At 34.2% G+C, this 20888-nt stretch overlaps 1 protein-coding gene across 1 annotated transcript in view; it reads left to right on the forward strand.

Annotated features, from left to right (window-relative positions):
* The window catches only part of LOC118185314 (uncharacterized), a 107774-nt gene that overhangs the window by 57728 nt on the left and 29158 nt on the right, over window positions 1–20888 (forward strand). The window contains exons 3-4 of the mRNA XM_085806862.1: window positions 15777–15881; window positions 20637–20798. Coding sequence (XP_085662988.1) covers window positions 15777–15881; window positions 20637–20798 — 267 coding nt within the window. The remainder of the gene's footprint in view (window positions 1–15776; window positions 15882–20636; window positions 20799–20888) is intronic.

Below are 20888 nucleotides of genomic sequence, written 5' to 3' on the forward strand. Positions count from 1 at the left end.
TGGTGCTAAAAATTAGCAAAATTATAGTAAAATATTTCACATGGACCACATCCATCCACTATTAATTGCAAATAAATTAATCTTAATTAGATATACTTGTTTGTGATCACGGTCCTTCTATCTGCTGTGAGCATGCCATAAATTATCTTTAATGCTCTCTGACTTCATAAGTTTAGCAAGTGCAAAATACATTATTGTTTCAGAAAAAATAAAAAATGAATTGAACGCGTCTCCTAATAGTATTAGAAAAATCATAGCATATGTAAGTGAGTAAATATTTATATAAATTGTGCTGAAAAGAGGAAGTTAGGAGGATTTGAATTCAGGAGGAAGCCCAGAATTATAACACCATCTTTTTCAAGTGTACAGGGACATTTCTTTCCTGAAGGCCTCAAACATACTGACCGCTTTTCTGTTCTTTCTCTACTCATATCCAAACATTAAAAACAGCTGAGGTTGGGGAAAGTTAAAAAAAATCGCAGTCATCTCTTTGCTTTCTCGTTAACTCCTTTTCGAAAAATAAAAAAATAAAATAAAATAAAAAAGAAGAAAGAGGTCATCGAAACGTTGGATAAGCTGAACGACGAAAATTCATCCTATGTAAAGAATTACACAAACAAAACGACACTCAATGTAGAACAAAGAAAAGGAAGTTCCACAATTGACAAAATTCTTGTTTCTGCAGTGGCAGCTAAATGGGCTTTCAGTCCTGTGGAACGGATTGAAGGTTGGATGCAAATAGTCACAGATACGTGGAGAAAAAGGTTAAATATAATACAAAATACCCTTCTGAATTTAATTGCGCACTCTACTATGTAATGGTTTCTTGCTCCGGATATTCTTGTTATTACTACTTCAATAGCTCTGTGAGAGTTATGTTGCAAAATGCTTCTACCAAAATTAAGGGCTCATTTTGTAAGGGCATGATTTAGGTCACATGAAAGGGATAGGAACATCTCTTTCAAAACTTTCCTTCTGAAAGTAAAGATATCTGCTGAAAAATTTAATTTTATAGCGAAATTAAAATAACACATTTGAATAGTAAATACATTGTTAACCAAACTATACAAAAGAGAATCTTTGTTAACTTGAGATCTCCATATTAGAAATCTGGATACTTACGTATTAACGCAACTACCTTGGCGCAATTTGGAGATTTTTTACAAATGAAAAGGTAAACGTTAATTATCGGGGGCAAATTGGGGGTTTTTGTGACTTTAAAAAAATAGATCTCAAATGATCGATATTCATTGTAAGCTGGCAAACATTACCAACATACGAAAAGGAAACATACTTTAGCAATTTAAAATACGCATTTTAATTATTAATTAAGCATTTCGTGATACATTAGAAATAAATCATTTACATTTGTCCTCAAATCTTGCTGTAATTATATTGAGCTGTTCTATTTTCCAAACGCACAACGATGTGTTTTCGTTTACAACATCAGAAAAATGCACAGACTCGGCGTCGCTCAAACTTCAGCTGCAACGGCTCTCTACCAAACGCAGATCCTCGTTGTTTCCTTTAGAGATTTTTAGCATTTCTGTATTCCTGAAGAAATCTTACTTCAGTTTCTTCCATGACTGGTGAATTCCACAAGCGCATATTTTAAAATTAAGGCATAAAATATCACGATTTGTTTATGAAAGACTTGGAATATAGCAAAAAGAACGCAAGCGAAAAGGCGACGTTGCTTGACTAAAGGATTATTATGAGCTTGGTGGCCCGAAGAATTGTTATGCGCACGGCTGGCGACAGTTTGGCACATTCTGAAAATTTGGCGACTTCTACTAGGGTGTTTGCGATAACACATAAGTACCGAAATTTGAATAAATAAAGGCAAGACTATTTTTTTTAGCTCCAAAAAAAATTGTTTTCCATGAACCACTAATGTTGTCAGTCTAAATCGTTATAACTTTTTATCAAAGTTAAAAACATGAAAAGCCAGTCACCTAATTTAACAAAAGTGTGACTAAATATAACAGCATTTTCTTTCCTTTTATTATTATTAAATATTCAAAATTTGAACCATTTACACGAAGTATGGAAGGATACCTTATCTTACTGAAGGCTGTTTTTTTTTTTTTATTATCACTAAGTGCGGGGTTATTCGGATGAAACATTGGGTCTAAAACATTATTATGACAGATGGGCTTGGGTTGGAATTCTGGAAAAGGTATGGATGTTTGTAAATATATAACGCTTGTGCGGCATGGAGGTACTCTAAATATGCAGCGGAAAGTCGAAAGTCCTTTCGAGAGGTTGGCGTTAGGGAAAGAGGGGTGAAAGATACTCGGAATCGTCCCCCCTGGAGTGCTCTCTTTCAAAATTAGGGTCGGAACTGATCTAAAGTCAGGCTGTCACCTATAGAGTGCTCAAAGCTCTTGCCAACAACAGGCTCATTTGACGTCTTCCCACGATGAATGTCGTGGTCTTGCGCTAACTATCGCCAAACAGGTGAGCTTGGGAACAACAACAACATTACTATAACAAGCCGAAGAAATTTTTCTTTTAAATCCATATTTTTCGCTCTTTGTTATATCCAACACTTTTTGTCCCCCTAAGCCTTTTTTAATGAAACATTTCCCTTCTTTTATCGAAACAACTTTTGATGTTTTAAGTTTAAATCTTATTTGGTTTTTTAAAACAAGTATTCTTGTGTGTTAATTAGAGAATAAATCCATATTTCACTCTTTGCAACTACGGTTTTTGATTTTTATGTAATCAAAAACGTCTCGTTAAAGTCTCTGCAAACAGTTTTCCTTGGAAAGAGATCAGACGCCTGAAGGTTGTTTCGATGTCAATAATTTAGTAAATTACTTTATATGCAGTACGATGAGGTGTTTTTAATATGTTAATATATCTTGGAGTCGATGCGTTCTCATTAAAGATCATTTGACAAAAGTTTCCGATTTTTGGTTTAACGTGTATTTTTTTTTTAAATGAGGTTTTTGGTCATCGGATGAAGCTTGGCTAGTAAATTCAATTCTTCTGCTTAAAGTTTGACTACCAAATAGTTCCAGGTTTGAATTCAAAGAAAGGTTTCGATTTGTAGCTTCTTTTGCGACATTTGATCGCATTTTCACTTTAGAAATTTTATAGTGAAAACTGTAGAAAAATTTAATATTTACTTAATACAACTGAAAAGTATTCGTGGGCGCACTTTAAAGTGAAAACTGTACAAAAATTTAATATTCGCTTAATAGAACTGAAACGTGTTCGTGAGCTTTAAAACATTGGCATTTATCTGATATAAATCAATAAGATCCAACGGTGAAATTTCGTTATAATAAAACATTATCAACTTTATTTGGCACTCAACTAAGCTTCAGATTATTTCAGTTAGTGCTTCCGTTTGTTTTAGTTGGATTTATCAAAATTCTTGGAATTCGCTGAATACTGACATTTGAAAAAGGAATAATTCTATCTACTTATCTGGAGAACCAATTTGATTAGATTCTTTAAACATAATTTTAAGATAGTTACGTTAGTATTTAAGACATTTTCTAAAAGGAAAGAAAAATTAATTTCAGGAAAATAAAAGTAATTTTTTTCAGAAGGAAAATTAAAACACCAATTTTTATTCTTCAATGAGACTCTTATCAATGAAAGTTTGGTAAAATTATTAAATCTTTTAATAAAAACATCCTGGGAATTTTATTCGATATTTTAAAATATTAGTGAACAAAATATTAAATGTTAATTATTTTATTCGATGTTTTAAAATTATAGACTTAGATTAAAACTGATATCTCTTGATTGAAATAAAAGATTTTATCTGTTTCGGCTGCCAGTTTCGTATTCATTATGGTTCGGCACTTCAGCATACTGCGCATGAAATTCTCGCTGTTCATTACGGATTCAACCGTCTGCGTTCTACATCATCAATACAAGCAATCACAATAAACAATCAATCACACTTTTTTACTGCATACATATGAAGGAGTTACTAAATGCTTTTCCATTTTTCATTGGGTCTAGTTTTTAAAAATAACTTTTGCCGTGTAGAGGAATTTTTTTCCGAAATTAATGTTTCCAAAATCTTGAATAAGCTCCGAAATGTTGGAATGGAAGATAAGGAGTTTAAGATACAGAGTTCATGAAATTGCCCTCTCACTTGCAAACGAGTTTATTCTGCATTTTGTGCAAGAAAAAATATATTTTCAAACCATAGGTTAATTTTACATATTTGTTTATTATTTCACTAGTTCGTTAAATTTTGGGTGGGTGAGATTCCAGTGGATGACTGGCTACATGACGTTTCAGTGGTTTCTCCACGCGTGACACAAATAAGAGCCAATTTCTCTAAGGAAGTTTTCCACGAAAGCTCTGCTTTTCTCAGCAGATAACTGTTACGTGTTTTGCCTGAATTAACCAACCAACTCGTATGCATGGTTTTGGACATGCAGGACAAATGTATCGCTATACATTTCCAAAACTCTGCATGTCCAGTTTCAGTTTTGTAAAGTAGAAATAAATTAAAGGGAGCAAAGACCTTACGAAAGCCGAGTAGAGGAAAGATAAGCACTAACGGTGAAGGGAAAATTCCTGATTATCTAAAAGCAGAAATGAAACAAAATATTAGCATAATGTTTCAAAGGTTTTCGTAATATTTCCCGCTTCCAGATCAAAAAGAGGTAAGTTGGGAAGCTTGTACTTCTAAAATATTATTTTAAAACAATCAAAATGAGATACTTCTTATGTAAATAACGGCAAATAACCAAAATTCCTCCCCCCTTTCGCTTTAAATACTTGCTTATAAATAAGACAGCAGCCGGACAATGCATTCGTCAAAATGCAATGAGATTTGCCCTTGAATTGTTGGAATGTCATCGACAAAATATATGACGCCATAAACTACATACCTCAACTATGCGGAACGTTTCTTATTGTATAATTATTGGGAGATAAATCATAGTTCCTCATTTGTTCTTATGCTAATTTCTTCGATTGCGTCGAAAAAATGTGCTTTTTCTGTTATAACTTTTGAAAATGAAACTAAGTTATTTCCAGCATATTTTGTATTGATGCAAAACCTTTTATTGCATAATATACAGAAAGTTTTTTACCGCGGCTTTAAGAGGGATTTTATTGCATTAAATTCTTTTGCCCAAAACATTATATCTTACTTATTGCATAATGTGTGATGTTTTATACATTTAGCCATTAAATATTTCTTAACGAAATTGTTTATATACCAGCAAGTGCTAGGTTTTTCAAATTTCGACCTAGATATCTTAAGCCCTTAATCCTGCTGATTTACGGTGTTTCCTTTTCTTTCAAAACTCTTGAATTATGCAAGAAAGTACCATCCTATTTTCGAGTTGTGATTTTTTCCTTCAATTAAAGTTTATCAAGTAAATTAAATTTTATCAATTAAAGTTTATCAATTAAAGTTATCTTCAAGCGCTTTCAGCCTATTCAGGAACTCTTTCACTTTAGTGAAAAGGTGAGCGAGTGAGTTAAACCAATGACTGAGCGTGCATTTTAGGAGTCAGATTATTAGTTAACAAAATCTTCCACATTATATAGCTCCCAACCAGTGTTGCAAGAAATTTTTGAGCTAAAATAGCAAGAGAATAATGGGAAAATCGCAAAAAGTTGCCCATGACCTCAAAGTCTAATGGACATCGCACTAACATCTAACTCCTTAACAAGCTCTCGAATGGTTGCATATGAGTAAATTTTATCATTGGAATCCACTAGTGGGGCAGTGATAAGCCACTGAACACTGGTAGTTCAGGCTGGCTATATGTTAGTTTCTGTGGTTTTCCTTACGTGTAATGTGAATGAGCCAGTTTCTCTTAAAATGTCCTGTATGAAGGCATCCTTCCTCTGCTAGCCCTGCATATATATTTTCTATTCATAAATACCGTTTTCTCTTCTTAAATATAGATCCCTATATTTTGTTTGCCCTTTTACAATAACTATCAGGCAACAAAAATTAGCTAGTTTGAATAAAGAAAAAAATAATGTTTTTAATTATGAGTTAAACGAAATATTTTGAAAAGTAATAAGGGTTCACCAACAAGAGTAAGCCGGCCAGAGCGTTCTGCTTCTTGAATGCCATACTCCTGTCAAATTAATTAGGATATTTTATATCAAATGAAAAAGAATTCGATTTTATGAAACAGCATTCTAATCTCCATATGGTGCCAAGTAACTATCCAAGTACACTCGGCAATAAATTTATAGATTTAACATTTAGTAGGAATATGCTCGTAATTTCAGACATCTTAAATTATGTATCTATTTCTCATATCATCGACTAATTATTGAGTGAATAAGTGTAATAAAAATTAAATTAAAATAAAATAGATGCGTGTGTAAATCTGTTGTTTGTTTTATTGGTTCTGCAACATCCTCGCACTTCCATTATTAATCCTACGCATTTAAACACCAGAGGCACTTTACACTAAAAGAGAAAAAGCCTACCGTTATTTATTTTTATTCAACAGTATTTTTCTAAAGAAAACTGCTTTGCATTTGTTGTACTGTAACGCGTGTGTGTGATTATGGCAATACCTCGAGGGGTATCTACCTAAAGGGAGGGATGCCTTTGTGGAGGACTTTCTAAGGGAAACTGGCTCATATACACGTCACACATGGGGAAAACCACGGAAACCCCCATGCAGCCAGCCCGTTCGCGGGATTCGAACCTCGGACCGAACTACCAGTGTTCAGAGACTTTACCGCTCGGCCGCTGGTGGGCTTGTCCTGTAACGAAAAAGATTCTAAATATAACTTTACTACAATTAGTTATTATGTGATTAATTATTTGGTATTTAAGTTCCATACCGTGAAACAATGCAGAACTATGAAAAGGAAGAAAAGAATATTGCATTAGGGACTTGAGTTTGGCTTGAAAACGTACACTACTAAATTTTAAAACAGAATTACAGTTAATATGTACTGCTGTTTGAATAGATATTTTTGTTCTGATGTTCATTTCTTTGCTATTGGTTATTGCATGAATAACAGAAAAAAAAAATATTAAAAACTTCATAGACTTTTTGCTGTTAATTCAAAAAAAAAAAAAAAAAAAAAAAAAGAAATAAACTATAGACTAGTCTATTTTTACCAATGACACGTCAAGAGCTCTTTAAAAAAATATGCAGATCTTAAGACGGAAATGTTTGTCTCTTAAATTCAATCGAAAACGGAAGTAAGAATTGGAAGCATGTACCCGAGTTGCGGAATTCGACCATGCGTCAGGTCAATAGTCGCCAAATGATCAGAAATGCAGAGATTTTGACCGCGATACATTAATAAGTTCTGCCAGTGAGAGCTCGAGTGTCTTTTGAAAGAAACAAAGGTCATTAACATAATTCCCTCCCTGTTCTTGACTCTTTATTTTAACATACTTTAAGCTTTATACGCTGTTTTTCAGCACATGGATAAGAATTTATACTATCTGGTGAAGAATATAGTATAAATACTCTTAAAAAATGTATATTAATTGAAATACTAAAAAGCGAATCGCTTCTCGTCCAAAAATTTAGGAATGATCTGTGCTTAACAGTGACTTTCAAACAGTTCAGTTTGAATATATTTGAATATAATTTTAATATAATGCTAGCAGTCGAAAATTAGCCAGTTTTAAATACATTCATTGAAAAGTGTCGAAAACTTTAGTTATTATTCTTTGGTTGGAATGAATGAAAGTAATTAAATAAAACTTCTCTATGCCTCACGGTTTATTATTAAAGAAAGAACATATAAATGAAACAAATATGTAAATGTAAATATAAATGGCGCTGTTTCAAATCATGTTGCAAAGAATATAGCATCAGTAAAGTAGCAAATAATATTCACGAGAAAACTGTTTTTTATTTAAGTTGTTCTTAGTAGAAGGTAAAACAGAAAGGCATCAAGTTAAAATAAAATATTATCCATCTAAAATAAATCAAATTTAAACTGCATATTTTTGCTTTTAAGAACTCTGCTTTTATTTCTAAATTAAAAAAAAAAAAAAAAAAAAAAATTCTAACATTTTTATGGGTTTTTCCTCCACGTATTTTTCTGCTTTCTGGAAGTTTACAATGAAATGAAAAATAAATGCTTTAAATAAACTAATTAGAGTAATGCAATTATAATTGTTAATTATGTATACATTATTTTATTTCAATTAACCCAGTCAAAATTTGAATACGATGTATTTGTTCTTTTGCCTGACATAAATTACTAAATTTTCCTGGCGGTATTTCAAGAACCTATGTTCATTCGGAGGATGGTTCAGGCTTGCCAGGGACCATATGGTACTGTTTTGTCTGTTTTTTGGCTGTGGGGTCGCAAGATAGTTAGATTTGAGGCTTTCCTCGGGGGATTGGCTCCATTCGGTCGTCTGCTGAGGGACTGACTTAGCGGATGGAACAACATCACATCGAATTTAATCGTTGCGACGGGAGTGATGTTCGATTGCAAAGGTGACTTCGTACTTTTTATTGTCTGACTTTCGTCTAACGTTGTGCATAAAGCCGAGAGGAGACCGCCAGGACTACGCCTTCTTGGATGGTCTCCTGGAGAGACGATTTTTCTGAAAGGAACCAGGACAGGAGTTCGTCTCCTATCTTCTGATCCTTTCTTCCGTACGGACAGAATAAAGGACATTTTTTTTAATGAATTGTAAAATGGATTTAAAAGGCATCAAAAGAGATTTTTTGTGACGTCTGTACGTATGTATATATCTCGCATAACTCAAAAACGATTAGCCGTAGAACGTGGAAATTTTGTGTATGTGACAATTATAGTATCTAGCTATGCGCATCTGTTTTTTATTATGTTATCGGCAGTACCAAACGTATGTAAATATTTAAATTTAATTATATTTTTTTATTATTTTATTTTCGATAATATATGAAATCCTAGGATATGAAAACCAAAACCGTTGTGTTTGACGTTGTGTTTGTGTGTTATGAAGTTTGACTCTCATAGGACAAAAATTGACCGGGATATTTGATTTCAAAATCTGCAATTTTTTTATATCATTTTCAACTTGCCTCGAGCGATCGATTAATTAAGTTACAATAATTCGAGGAAATAAATTAAATTGCAGCAAAAATGTGCATAATTTAATAGGCCTTGCAAGGAAGTAATGTGGTGTCCATACCAGATTTTTTGCGTACATGAAAAACTGTTTAAAAAAAATCAATCCTGTCCCTGTTCAACAGCGACATGAACCGTAAATGTACAAATCTAGTGACAAAATTCAACTTGATAATTTTCTTAGCAGCCTGTGCTTTGTTATTGGTTAGCTGTAAGAGTATTAAAGTCTAAATAGCATAATTTTGCTGTACTAAATGAAGATCATCATTCCGATAACCATCGTATGACTGATGAATAGTAACTACTAGTCTTATGTTTTTTTTTTCATTGAGAACAATGGAATCTACAGATTAACCTTTTAAACAAGCTAGGTAAAGAATAAACCATCAATTCTAATGTGAAATGTTTTTATAACGAACATCGCAGATGCAAGAGTGACCTCTAAATTTATTCAGGTTATCTTTTATTACTAATGATCTGTTGTAAACCATAGCCCAGAGGTAAAAAACCTCATGTACATTGAGAACGCAAGTGGTGTAATTACTACTAGACGTTGAATAGATTTACACATTTGACACAGCTTTACAAGATACAAAGAGGATGTATTAGATCTAGAATGAGAAAAATTCAATACATATATTTTCGGGGATTCAGTATCTTGTGACTATGGTATCGCATAATATGCTTGACTTAAATTTTGATTGCAGATTTAAAAGACGTGATGATTAATTAATTGAGGAATTGATTATTAATTAATTGAATTGAAATTAGAAGTTCTAGGCATATTCTCTGCACGCAAGATCAATTTCTGAAGCAACAGAAGGAGGTACACTAACAATACAGAAAATTAAATACACTAATAGTATTTAAGTTAATCATCATTAAAACAAAGTTTAATTAACTTTGCTTAACCGAAGATATAAAGAAAAATAATGCGGCTCAGTGAGTCTTAAAATCACTCTCCTCTAAATATTTCAAGCTATTTTGTATTGCTTCGTTCTTTAAAAATAAATGCAGATTCATTAAAAACACAATCTCGGTATAAATCGCTAGTATCAATGACGCATCAGATTTCAAAACATTGTATTTTAAAAAACATTACGCATACAATAGTAATTGATACGTGGAGGCAGGGACGTAAAACCTCAACAAGTTTTCTCATGCACTAAAATATCTTAATTTTTGCCCGTCGGGACACGGTGCAAATCCCAGCTCTTATAGAATTCGGCGCATGCTTTTCGTGACAGAGCCACCCGGGTCTTCTGATCTAACACCGTGTGATTTCTTCTTCTACGAGTATATTAAAATTCCTGTTTTAGTTAAGTATCATCATTGTTAACAATACCAGTGGCACTCAAGAAATACTTCAATGCTACTATGATAACAACTGACAAGAAAATGTTACAAAAGGAACTCGCCTATCGCCTGTGTGTCTTGTGTTTAATGGGGGCACACGTAAAACGTTCATATTATATCAGTAAAAATGGTAAGTTTGAGTTTCTTTTCATATATTGATTATTATTACGTGTCTACGTTTCGAAAATACATTGTTTAGAAATCCAATGAATCATTTACTTTTTTCTGAATTCTGTTTTCTATAGCAAAAATATTGAAACTGTAAAATAAATCTCTGCTCAGAAATCACACATAACGAATCATAATTAATTTTTATTCCAAATCTGTCCTCCCATGCGCAAAAGGGAATATTAAATTAATGAAGTTCTAAACTAGAAACATTTAAACCCCTTCCAAGAATTAAATCCAAAAAAATTTATTTTTTGTTGAAGATGATTTGTTTATTAATAAAATAGCTAATAAGTTACAATAATTTTTATAGCATATATTTTATTTTGACAGCAAAAATATATTTATTTGGTTATTATATTTTTTAAAATATGAAGCTTAAAATAATAGTTTTCTCCGTTTCAAAGAAATCTGACATAATGCTATACGGCGGCGGTGCCCAACCTTGTGCTCGCCGATCTTTTTGTATGTGCTCGCCAGCCCGATTGGGTACTATGAACAAAAAATATTTTAAAAATAACCATTCATTTATTTTTCTTAATTGTTAAAATATGGTAAGCATTTATAGTCATAAGAGATTTGACGTTATAAAATAATTGATTGCTGACTTATGAACTTGATAGCGAACATGGAATCTTATTGCTTCATTCCGATGTTAGATGGCTCAGCAGGGAAAAAGTACTCAACGATTTGCATAACTTCTTTCGTCAATAAAGCAGTTTTGGGAATCCGGAAACAAAAGTTATAAAGAATTGGACGATTGGTTATCTGATCTGCATTTTCTCACGGATATAACAGCTAAACTGAACCAATTGAACGAAATCTTCAGGGAAAAGGAAAAAAAAAAAAAAAAAAAAAAAAAAAAAACACTTTTTTAATTGACTGGGACTGTAATTGCTTTTCAGATAAAGTTAAATTTGTAGATAAATCAGATGAAAAAAAAATTTCACCCATTTTCAGAATTTATCAAGCCTTATTAATAACCACAAGGCAATTGAAACAGAGAAATACTCGGAAAACCTAAACGCACTGAAAAATAATTTTGAACTCTGCTTCTCTGATTTTCATAAAAGTTCAACCAATATTACTATTCATCTCAAACCCATTTGCTAAAATTAATATTTCAGATTCAGAAAGATCCTGCATCTTACAATGGATACCGGCTCATGTAAATATTTTTGGTTATGAGAAGGCCGATGAGCTTGCAAAGGCATCCCGTGATTCTCCTCAGCCATCCAACTGCCTAACCCTCGTTGATGCCAATGCAGTTGCCAGCCAAAGACTAATCGGTCAAGTTAAGGAAAACTCCATCCCGGAATTGAACTGTGACAGAGCCATATCGACTATCATAATCAGACTTAGGACAAATCACTTAAAAGGGATGAGGATTTCTGCAGACGGACAGCGTAGTTACACCAACATTTGTCCTCATTGCCAGATGACATCCTACTGTGTCGCCATCAGATCTTCAGCTGCCCAGCAATCCAGGCCAGACTGTTTAACATCGGCATTGAAGACCCAGTGGACCTGCATTATACTGATAGAGCTGCCGAGGTTGCAAAAGCTGTCTTTGACAGCTTTGGAACATAATTGCACTTTGTCATAGACAAGACATCATCAATATTTCAGATGTATCTCATAAGATTGGAAATATGTTTAACAAAAGTGTTGATGTTTTGGAAATGTGCTAGCGATAGGCCAAAGGTTGGGCACCACTGCTATAAATGTTTCATTTAGTTTCAACAACCAGTTATTTTATGTTAATTTTATTTTCTGTTAATTTTATTTTCTGTCATTCTCATTTTTCTGCCAAATGTAAATTTCTAGTTCATGTGTATTTAACAAGGTAGAAAGGAGATAGTATTTAAAAGAAGGTTTTACAGGTTAGAATCAGAGCTTGTTTTTCCTGCTGATGGCCACGTTGCTAAGCTAAGAGCTGTATTTTACGGCATTGTCACGCCGACCTTAGGTCAGAGCCAACTTACGCGTTTCTTTATCTGTTTTAGCATTTATTTAGTTAAGTCAATTTCATTACCTTTAATTAAAGCCATAAATGCTGACTATTCTATAAGCACGAGCGGTGCCTTCTGTTAACTTACGCGTTTCTTTATCTGTGTTAGCTGTAGAATTATTTCAATTAGTACGAATAGCTTACTCAGAAATTATGTAAAACCGCATTGCTTTACTTCGCTAGTGCACTCTCATTAGAATTGATGAATTTAACACTTGATTTTGCCTTTTCTGTGTTTTCGCCTTTGGGTGAGCGGTGTGATTGCATTCTAATTGACTTAATTACAGCGAATGGTCTTAGGGGATAAAATTTAACTATGTTGCAAAAATTCTATGTAATTGTATGACAGTATTAAAAGAAACAATCAACTGATAAGAAATGGCTGCGACTTGTTTTGAAACTGAGGCGTATAAGGTTACCAGCGAAGATATTCCATTTGACATCAGTTGTACCATTATTGGCAACTTTATCGTTTGCGCAGGCAAAACGGAAAAGTATCCTTTTTCGTAATATATGTAACATTTTAAAAATTACAGCATTGAACCAGAGTCCTATAAACAGAAAAATCACTGTGTTCTATCTTATTTAGCTAGAACATACTAGTCAGTCCCATTCCCATCAACTTCTTGAAGTAGATATAAGGTATTTCTCCCACTTTCCTGACGTGCTTTCGTGGTGTAGTGGTCAGAACACTGAGCCGGTATTTCAGAGGTCCGTGGTTCGATTCCCGGTGAAGGTGGTTGATAGTTTTTCATCTCACCGGCTTCCAAAAATCCTAATGTCTCTACATGGATAGTCTTCAAGTACCTTGATTACATACTAACTACCCCTTCGATCTAAGCATAGCAGAAAGTTCTTCTGAACGCCTAATGCCATATACACTGGTGTGCAAAAATTAAGGATGAGACGGTTTTTTCAATATAACTTTGTACAAAAGCTTTCCAAATCAACACATTTAATATCGTAAGATCCCCAATACGTAAGGACATGAGTAATGTAAGCAACACTTACTAAAAGAGAAATCAGAGGGATAAAAAGAAGCTTTATTGAAAAAGTAGCATGGAGCGCAATGCGACTGAAGGCCGAAACATCCCTGTGAGTGTCCAGCAAGAAACATCCGGTCTTTAAAAGGGGATATGATCTCCCCTGACTGCTAGGCAGGTTTCACAGCGTCTGCCCATGCTGAGAATGAGGGTGTCAATGAGTTGTTGAGGCATTGCTGCCCATTCGTCTTGCAGCGCCAATCGAAGCTCCGGAATCGTTACTGGTGGTAAGGTACGAGCTGCCAAGCGTCTGCCTAGAAAATCCCATACATGGTCGATGGGATTGAGATCCGGAGATCTTGCCGGCCAATCCATACGTTCAATATCCTCACTCTCTAAGAGCTGTTCGGCAGCTACTGTGCGATGACATGGTGCATTGTCGTCCATGAAAAGGAACTGCGGACCCATAGCGCCTCTAAAAAGACGCACATATGGAAGAAGAATCTCGTTACAAGAACGGGTCCCGTTGACTGAACCTGCGTCGAAGATGTGAAGGTCTGTACGACTACCAAGCATGATGCCTTCCCAAACGAGAACACCGCCACTTCCATACCTGACCCTTTCAATGATGTTCGAGGGATGATTGCGGCTTCCCCGCTCTCTCCAGATGAGTATGCGATGAGAATCGCTACTCAGACTGAATCTGCTCTCATCTGTAAAGAGTACTCGTCCCCATTCATTGTCTCTCCAATTCCGGTGTTTCCGGCACCACAGAGAACGCCTTCTCCGATGGGCAGGCGTTAAAGGTACACACCGTACAGGGCGTCGTGCAAACAGACCACCACCGTGCAGTCTTCTGGCCACGGTAAAACGCGATATCGGTCGTCCAGTCGCCTGTGTTGTGTGTCTAGCGATTTCTCCCGCTGTCTGTCGCCTGTTTCTTCTGGCCTGTAAGGCAATATACCGGTCATCTGCGGGTGTGGTTCCTCGTGGACGACCACTACTAAACCCCTGGATAGCTGTTCCTGTAGTTTGAAATTGTCTCCAAAGTCGTGAAACGATGCTGTGAGCAATTCCGAACTCTGCAGCCACACTTGTCACACTGCGGCCTTCCTCCAACTTCCCAATGGTTCGACCTCGTGTAAAAGTATCCAGATGTCGTCTAACAGATTGATTATTCGCCATTTCTCGCTGAGGCAGCAACTCGGTGTTATTTTAACTGCTATACGACGTGCAATCTCTTTGCCAGAAATATTGATCTTACACCGACAACATGCTTTATACTACTCAGACACTCCCCCATTACATCTACCTGCATATCTGCGCATGTGATACCGTACATCACCTTACTTAATCTCCTGATTGGGGTTTCTGTCCGCTCTGCCTCTTCGTTCAGCTGATATGCTAATTTTTCGACTTCGTCCTTAATTTTTGCATCATAGAATAGTGGTATGATACATCATAGAATGATATTTATATGATTTAGAGAAATATTTTTTTCTGGAGTATGAAATTATAGATCGAACAAGAAATCATAAATATGTATTTATTTTTTATTGCTTAATAAGATGTGGCATATTGCATTCATTGCGTTCTTTTTGTGGAATTCATTTTGCTTATTAATTTCACCATTTCGTTTCACTTTGGCATAGATTCTTTGCATCATTAATCGAGCAGAAAGATCGTTGTTTTCCCTTTATATCATTATTATTACTGTTTATGTATGATTTGACAAATTTTTAGTAAATAAAATTAGTTTTATTAGGAAAAAAGTTATCTACGCCTTTTTCTCAATGAAAATTAAACATTTATAATGTTTATTCAGAGAATATCTGCTATTCTTCAGAACTATTTCCTTAAATGCTTTAATTAACTTGAACGATTTTGATACAATACTCGTTCAAAATTTTGTATCAAACCAATTTTTATGGTGTTTAATAATAAAACTAGCAAGTTCGTGATATTATTTTCAAATTTCTGGCTTTTAGACTGATAACATATAAGAAACATTACACCAGTTTACAAAATATAGATTCCATTTACCTCTAGGGTTGAAAATCGCAAAATTATGCCTAGATGAAGATCTCTTCCGGGAAAGATTAATGCAGGCATTGTTAGCGAGTCACAAAAACACTAATCAATGTGCTAAGCGGATGGAAGAAGCTTACTAAGTGGTGACTAATTGCATTTTTTTCTTGTCCTCTTTGTAGCTCGTCGCCGATAAAGAGATCAAGGATAAGATCTTAGACTTGGCTGTCTACTGTCTACAGAAGAAAAGGGGATGCAAAAGGACGCTTCTTCTCAAAGAACTGGAGGTGAGTAACCTCGAAATTTTATTGTCTCTTGTCTTGCGCACATTTTTCATTTTCATTTTTTCATACTTTTTTACATTTAATACCGGCCGCAAACATGTTGCTGTTATTGTTGCTTTTCGATGAAACATTCTTTCGTAAACCCGTCGCCTCTAAATAACAACATTCAAAAATAAAATAAAGTCAAAAGCTTTATTGGTCCAGGGGAAACACATTTCGTCTTCTGAAAAGTTCTCAATCTTTATATAGTAACAATACTCTTTGATAATAATGGATATTAATATCAGATTCCTGTTTGAATATTGCTACTCCACAGTATACCTTTTAATCGTTATGCTTATTGTTAGCTCGAATGGGGCATTAAGTCTTGAAACGGGATTTTGCGTCTTCCACTATAAACGGCGAATCACTTTTGTTGCCACCAAATACTATCAACCTGTATTATCTTTAAAGAAATTAATGAAGAATCTGCGTCTATGTATGCACGTACGTTCCTCGTATTGTGAAAAAACGACGGTAACTAGAGGCATTAAATTTTGAATAATGTCGTCGTCCACCCAATCGTGTGCGCCTGGAAGCTGACTTTATAATTTTTACATTTCATATTTAGTAAAACTTTGACGAATTTTGATTAACAAGGTTAATAATTTGAAAGCGAACAATGGTAAAACTGTACGGAATAAAATATAAACTTTGACGAATTTTGATTAACAAGGTTAATAATTTGAAAGCGAACAATGGTAAAACTGTACGGAATAAAATATGTTTTATCTCCGTACAGTATTTTATTTTTATATAAAAACAGCTATAAAGATATGTTGTTTTTAAATATTTTCTGATTTTGCCGTTGAATTGAAGTTTATATGAAGAAAACGTGAAGAATGATATCTAAGAAATAAAATTAACATACAAAAGACACAAGTGTTGTGAGCCATCTTACTAAAAAAAACTGAACATTGACATGATGAACTAAGAAAATACTGAAAAAGATAGAAAAACGCATGCCAATACTTAACACTGCATCGGGAATTATTAACCTATGCTGCTTTTAAAATTGTTGTAATTTTGTTGTTGAATCGTATACTACGTAAGTGAGAATGGTGTTTAATAATAAAACCAGCAGGAGTGAGTGCAACCGCAGACTGGTAAACTGCGACCTCAGAGAGAGCTTAAAAAACCTTAACAAATCCTTATGAGCTATCGCTAAAATCTGAATCTGAACTTTTTCGTATTTTTTTTTAAAATTATTTGTTAGAAGCAGGTAAACGAATAACAGTAAGTCTATCTATTTATCTGAATAATCTGCCTCAGTAGACCCAAGGGTAAATAATTTAGCACTTAGTTAAAAAAGTTTTTGAAATCTACTTGTAGAGATTTGACCCCTGTCTGGGGGCCGAATCCGGGACTGAGTCAGGAGGAGTCGTTAACCTGTTCGGATAACTGGACTTTAACCCCTGGAGGCTCACATAATATTTGGTCTCGACTAATTTGTTCTTGTGTAATGTGACGGAGAACAGAATATTGTTTAAACGGAATTTAATCTTTCTTACGCTAATCTTTTCAGCTGAAAAAGTTTAGAAACTTCGAAAGAAGACTCTTCAAATTGTATTATATCAGGAGCAGGAGAATGCATAAAAAATAAACTTAATCCTGATTATCAAATATCTAAAACTGAAAACTTTATTATGGCAGGAAGTCGAAAAGAATGTAATACGGATAATATTTTAATTACAAACTGTTAACAGACATAGCCTCCTTTTAGTCCGTCAAAAATTGGGATTAAATTGTTAAGCTCGTTTGTGTGGCGTTTTTCGATGTACTTGAACCCAGTCTCTGCTTTTTTATATAGCTACTGCTTTTTATTTTTTATTATTCAGAAGTATCCTTTAGCCAATTTTTTTCGCCCGGTTGTAAAGAAACACATATAAATGCCAGATGTTATATTAATTAACCTAAGATTTAATATGCAATGAAATTTAATTTTTTGCATTTGCTTTTAGTCTTAATGGCATGCATTATAGTCATTCGCGTGTATCATCTGAGACACTATTTCCTGGCTTTATTAAGACTGACGTAGTCATGTAAGTCTAATTACGTATCCAAACATGTAGACTCATAATATGGGCTTCAGATATACGTATGAAAAAAGAGATTTGCAGTCCGTTCAAGTTTCAAATACCATATCCCTTAGTAATGAAACAATAAATTATTCTCGTTAAGCTTCTTTCAGACTTTTTATAGATCAATATCCTTTTATTAGGGTCCTAAAGAGAATAATGTACTCTAAATCACAAGTCACAACTCATAAAAATGTCCGTGTCGCATAAATATAGCTTTTACACTAATGACGAGAGAAATGTAGATGCTTATTGAATTAAATTTCGAGACTTAATGTCTGCTTACAGCCTTTTGAATTATTACTGTAGTCAATGTTTCCTGGTTTTCGAGCGATGCTTCATACTCTTGAAGCCGCTCATGTTACATTACATATTTATGTCAGAAAAGGATTCGAATCACACTCGCATGTAACAATTCAGTCGTACGCATGTAGCAAATCAAAAATTGTTGCCGAACATGCGTACGGATTTGTAATAGACTGAATGTATACTTTGCACACGCACACACACAAAAAGACAATTCTGGATTTTCCGTTCTACTGGTTCTACTTGCGTTTTTTATGTCTCGAAAGCGCGACTTAGGATATATATTAGATTTATATATGACATTCTTCTAACATAGGTATTCTGGCACAAAATCGAATTTTTTTCCGAAATGGCACACCTAGTTTTTTCATATTTCGATTCTACAACTCTAATTATGCCAAAATGCCAAGTTTTGTTAAAATCGCACGAGTAGTTTTTTAAAAATTAGCTCTCAAAATTTTAATTTCTCGATGTTAATTGAATTTGGTATATATTTATTAATATCTCTTTTCTTATTAAACTTACTTGTTTCCTTCTTTCACATATGGCATTTGGAATAAGGCTGTTCATTTCACTCCTGTAAGAATGACGTAGAGAATCAGCATGACATACGCGGGAGACCCTAGTTTTTATTAATAAGCATATACTGGTGGAATGTTGGAATAAAGAGACCAAAGAATCATTTTGCTCCATTAATTGCCAAATTATGATCGAGCTACTTTGCTGTATAACATGTTATATTAGATGTTTAAAATATCTGCCGAATGAGCATGGATTATTCGTAAATCACAAACGACTCTGTAGTGTTATAGTTGTAGACGGCTTTGCAAGTGTTACTATAGTTTCTGTAGTGTTGTGTTGAAGACAAGAAGTTTAAAGTCAAATAACTTGCTGGAGAAATTGTAGCTTCCATTTTTTGGAGAAGATTTCTAGAATGTAGTTTTCAAAGACTTCTTATAGCAAAAGTGAATATCGAAAAATTTACCGACATTGTGTCAAACTAAATAAATAAAAAAAAAAGTTCGCAGACGATTGTCTGGCGAAAACTCACGTGTACTGGCAAATAAACTCATTTTCATTCACTCTGTATTCTATCTATATAACGCCGGCACTATAAAGCTGTAGCATTGCCTTCTAAGCTGGGGGATAAGCAATGGCCGAGCGGAAAAGTCGCTAAACACTGGTAGTTCAGCCCGGGGCGCGAATTACGCGAAGGGTCGGCTGCATGGGCGTTTTCGTGGTCTTTCCCATATGTAACATGTATATCCAGTTATCCTTAAGGCAGTTATCCTTAAAACGTTCTCCACGAAGGCATCCTTCCCCTTAGGCGCATAGCCCTAGTGTGCTTTGCGGCAACCTCAACGAACCAAACCAAACCAATCTAGGCTGGGAGAAGAGTTAGCATCCAGCAATTCCATGCAGGTCTTCTGGTGATTTGCACCAGTTTTACGATGTTATACCGATCTCGGTTCTCTCTACATATATGAAGATAGCGTGAATCAGCTGCAACAATGTGCCGACATTAGCACTGACATGAATTTTTGAGTCCAAGCTTGTCAAGTAACAGTTGAAGTGAGACGGATGTCTGAATTTATTGCATTTTACGTCCTTTGTCCCCACAGTACAAACAGTTTGCAGCTGGTGCATTTCCTTTCTGTTGTTCAAATGAATAATTTTTTTTTCGAGGGGGGGGGGATTTCTTTTCCATCGCTGATTTCAGGATTTTATAAAAAATTAATAAATATCTAAAATAGCTGTGCTGTTCATCCTAATTATAATTTCCTAGTAACAGTAAACAGTTCTATACTCTTTTTTTTTTTTTTTTTTTTTTTTTTTTTGTAAAAGAGATTGCGTAAGCTGAAAAAGAAATAAAAAATAATTTAGTAAAATTAGAAATAATGTACTATTCTTGTTCAGAGCAATTTAAGGTGAAAATTTTAGCTCATTAAGCTAAAAAAATAGAGTTTTTTTGAAAGACCATTCTACAGCAGGAATATCTAAAAAGTTAATTTTTTTTAATTTGAAGATATGTATGCATATTTTACAAATTCTGTCTTACAAAAAGATAATTGTCACTAACTTGGAACGACTATAAAGATTCTAAAACAAAAATCAGATGAAAATTGAAAATATAAAAAATTTTATTTGTTGTAAATAAATCCACTCAGCTCTGAAAGTCGTAAATTGTACGAAATCACCTCCGTAAAAAACCACCAACAAGCAGCTGATGCAAAGTAAAAGAAAAATAAAATATTATTAAAAAATCTAAATAATATTTTTAATGAATGATGAATGGCTGTTTTTGTGAAATAATACAAAGGCTTTTTAATTTCAGACCCACCTGGAAACGTGCGGTTATGTGCCAGTTTCGTGTCCATGCAGTTGTGGACTACAGGTAACGAAAAGAGAACTGGCGCAGCATTTGACATCTACTTGCGATCGAAGGCTCGTAGCTTGCCCTTTTTGCCAAGATGAAGTAGTCTACAAGGATATGGACGTAAGAAAGATTTTATTATTTTGTGTTGTAAATGTATTTCATTACATAACAATATTTGTATTATTACCTACTTCCAACTCAAACAACTCC

This window comes from Stegodyphus dumicola, chromosome 12 (assembly GCF_044657685.1).
Source record: "Stegodyphus dumicola isolate Sdum_Otavi_A_Nest chromosome 12, ASM4465768v1".
NCBI lineage: Eukaryota > Metazoa > Arthropoda > Arachnida > Araneae > Eresidae > Stegodyphus > Stegodyphus dumicola.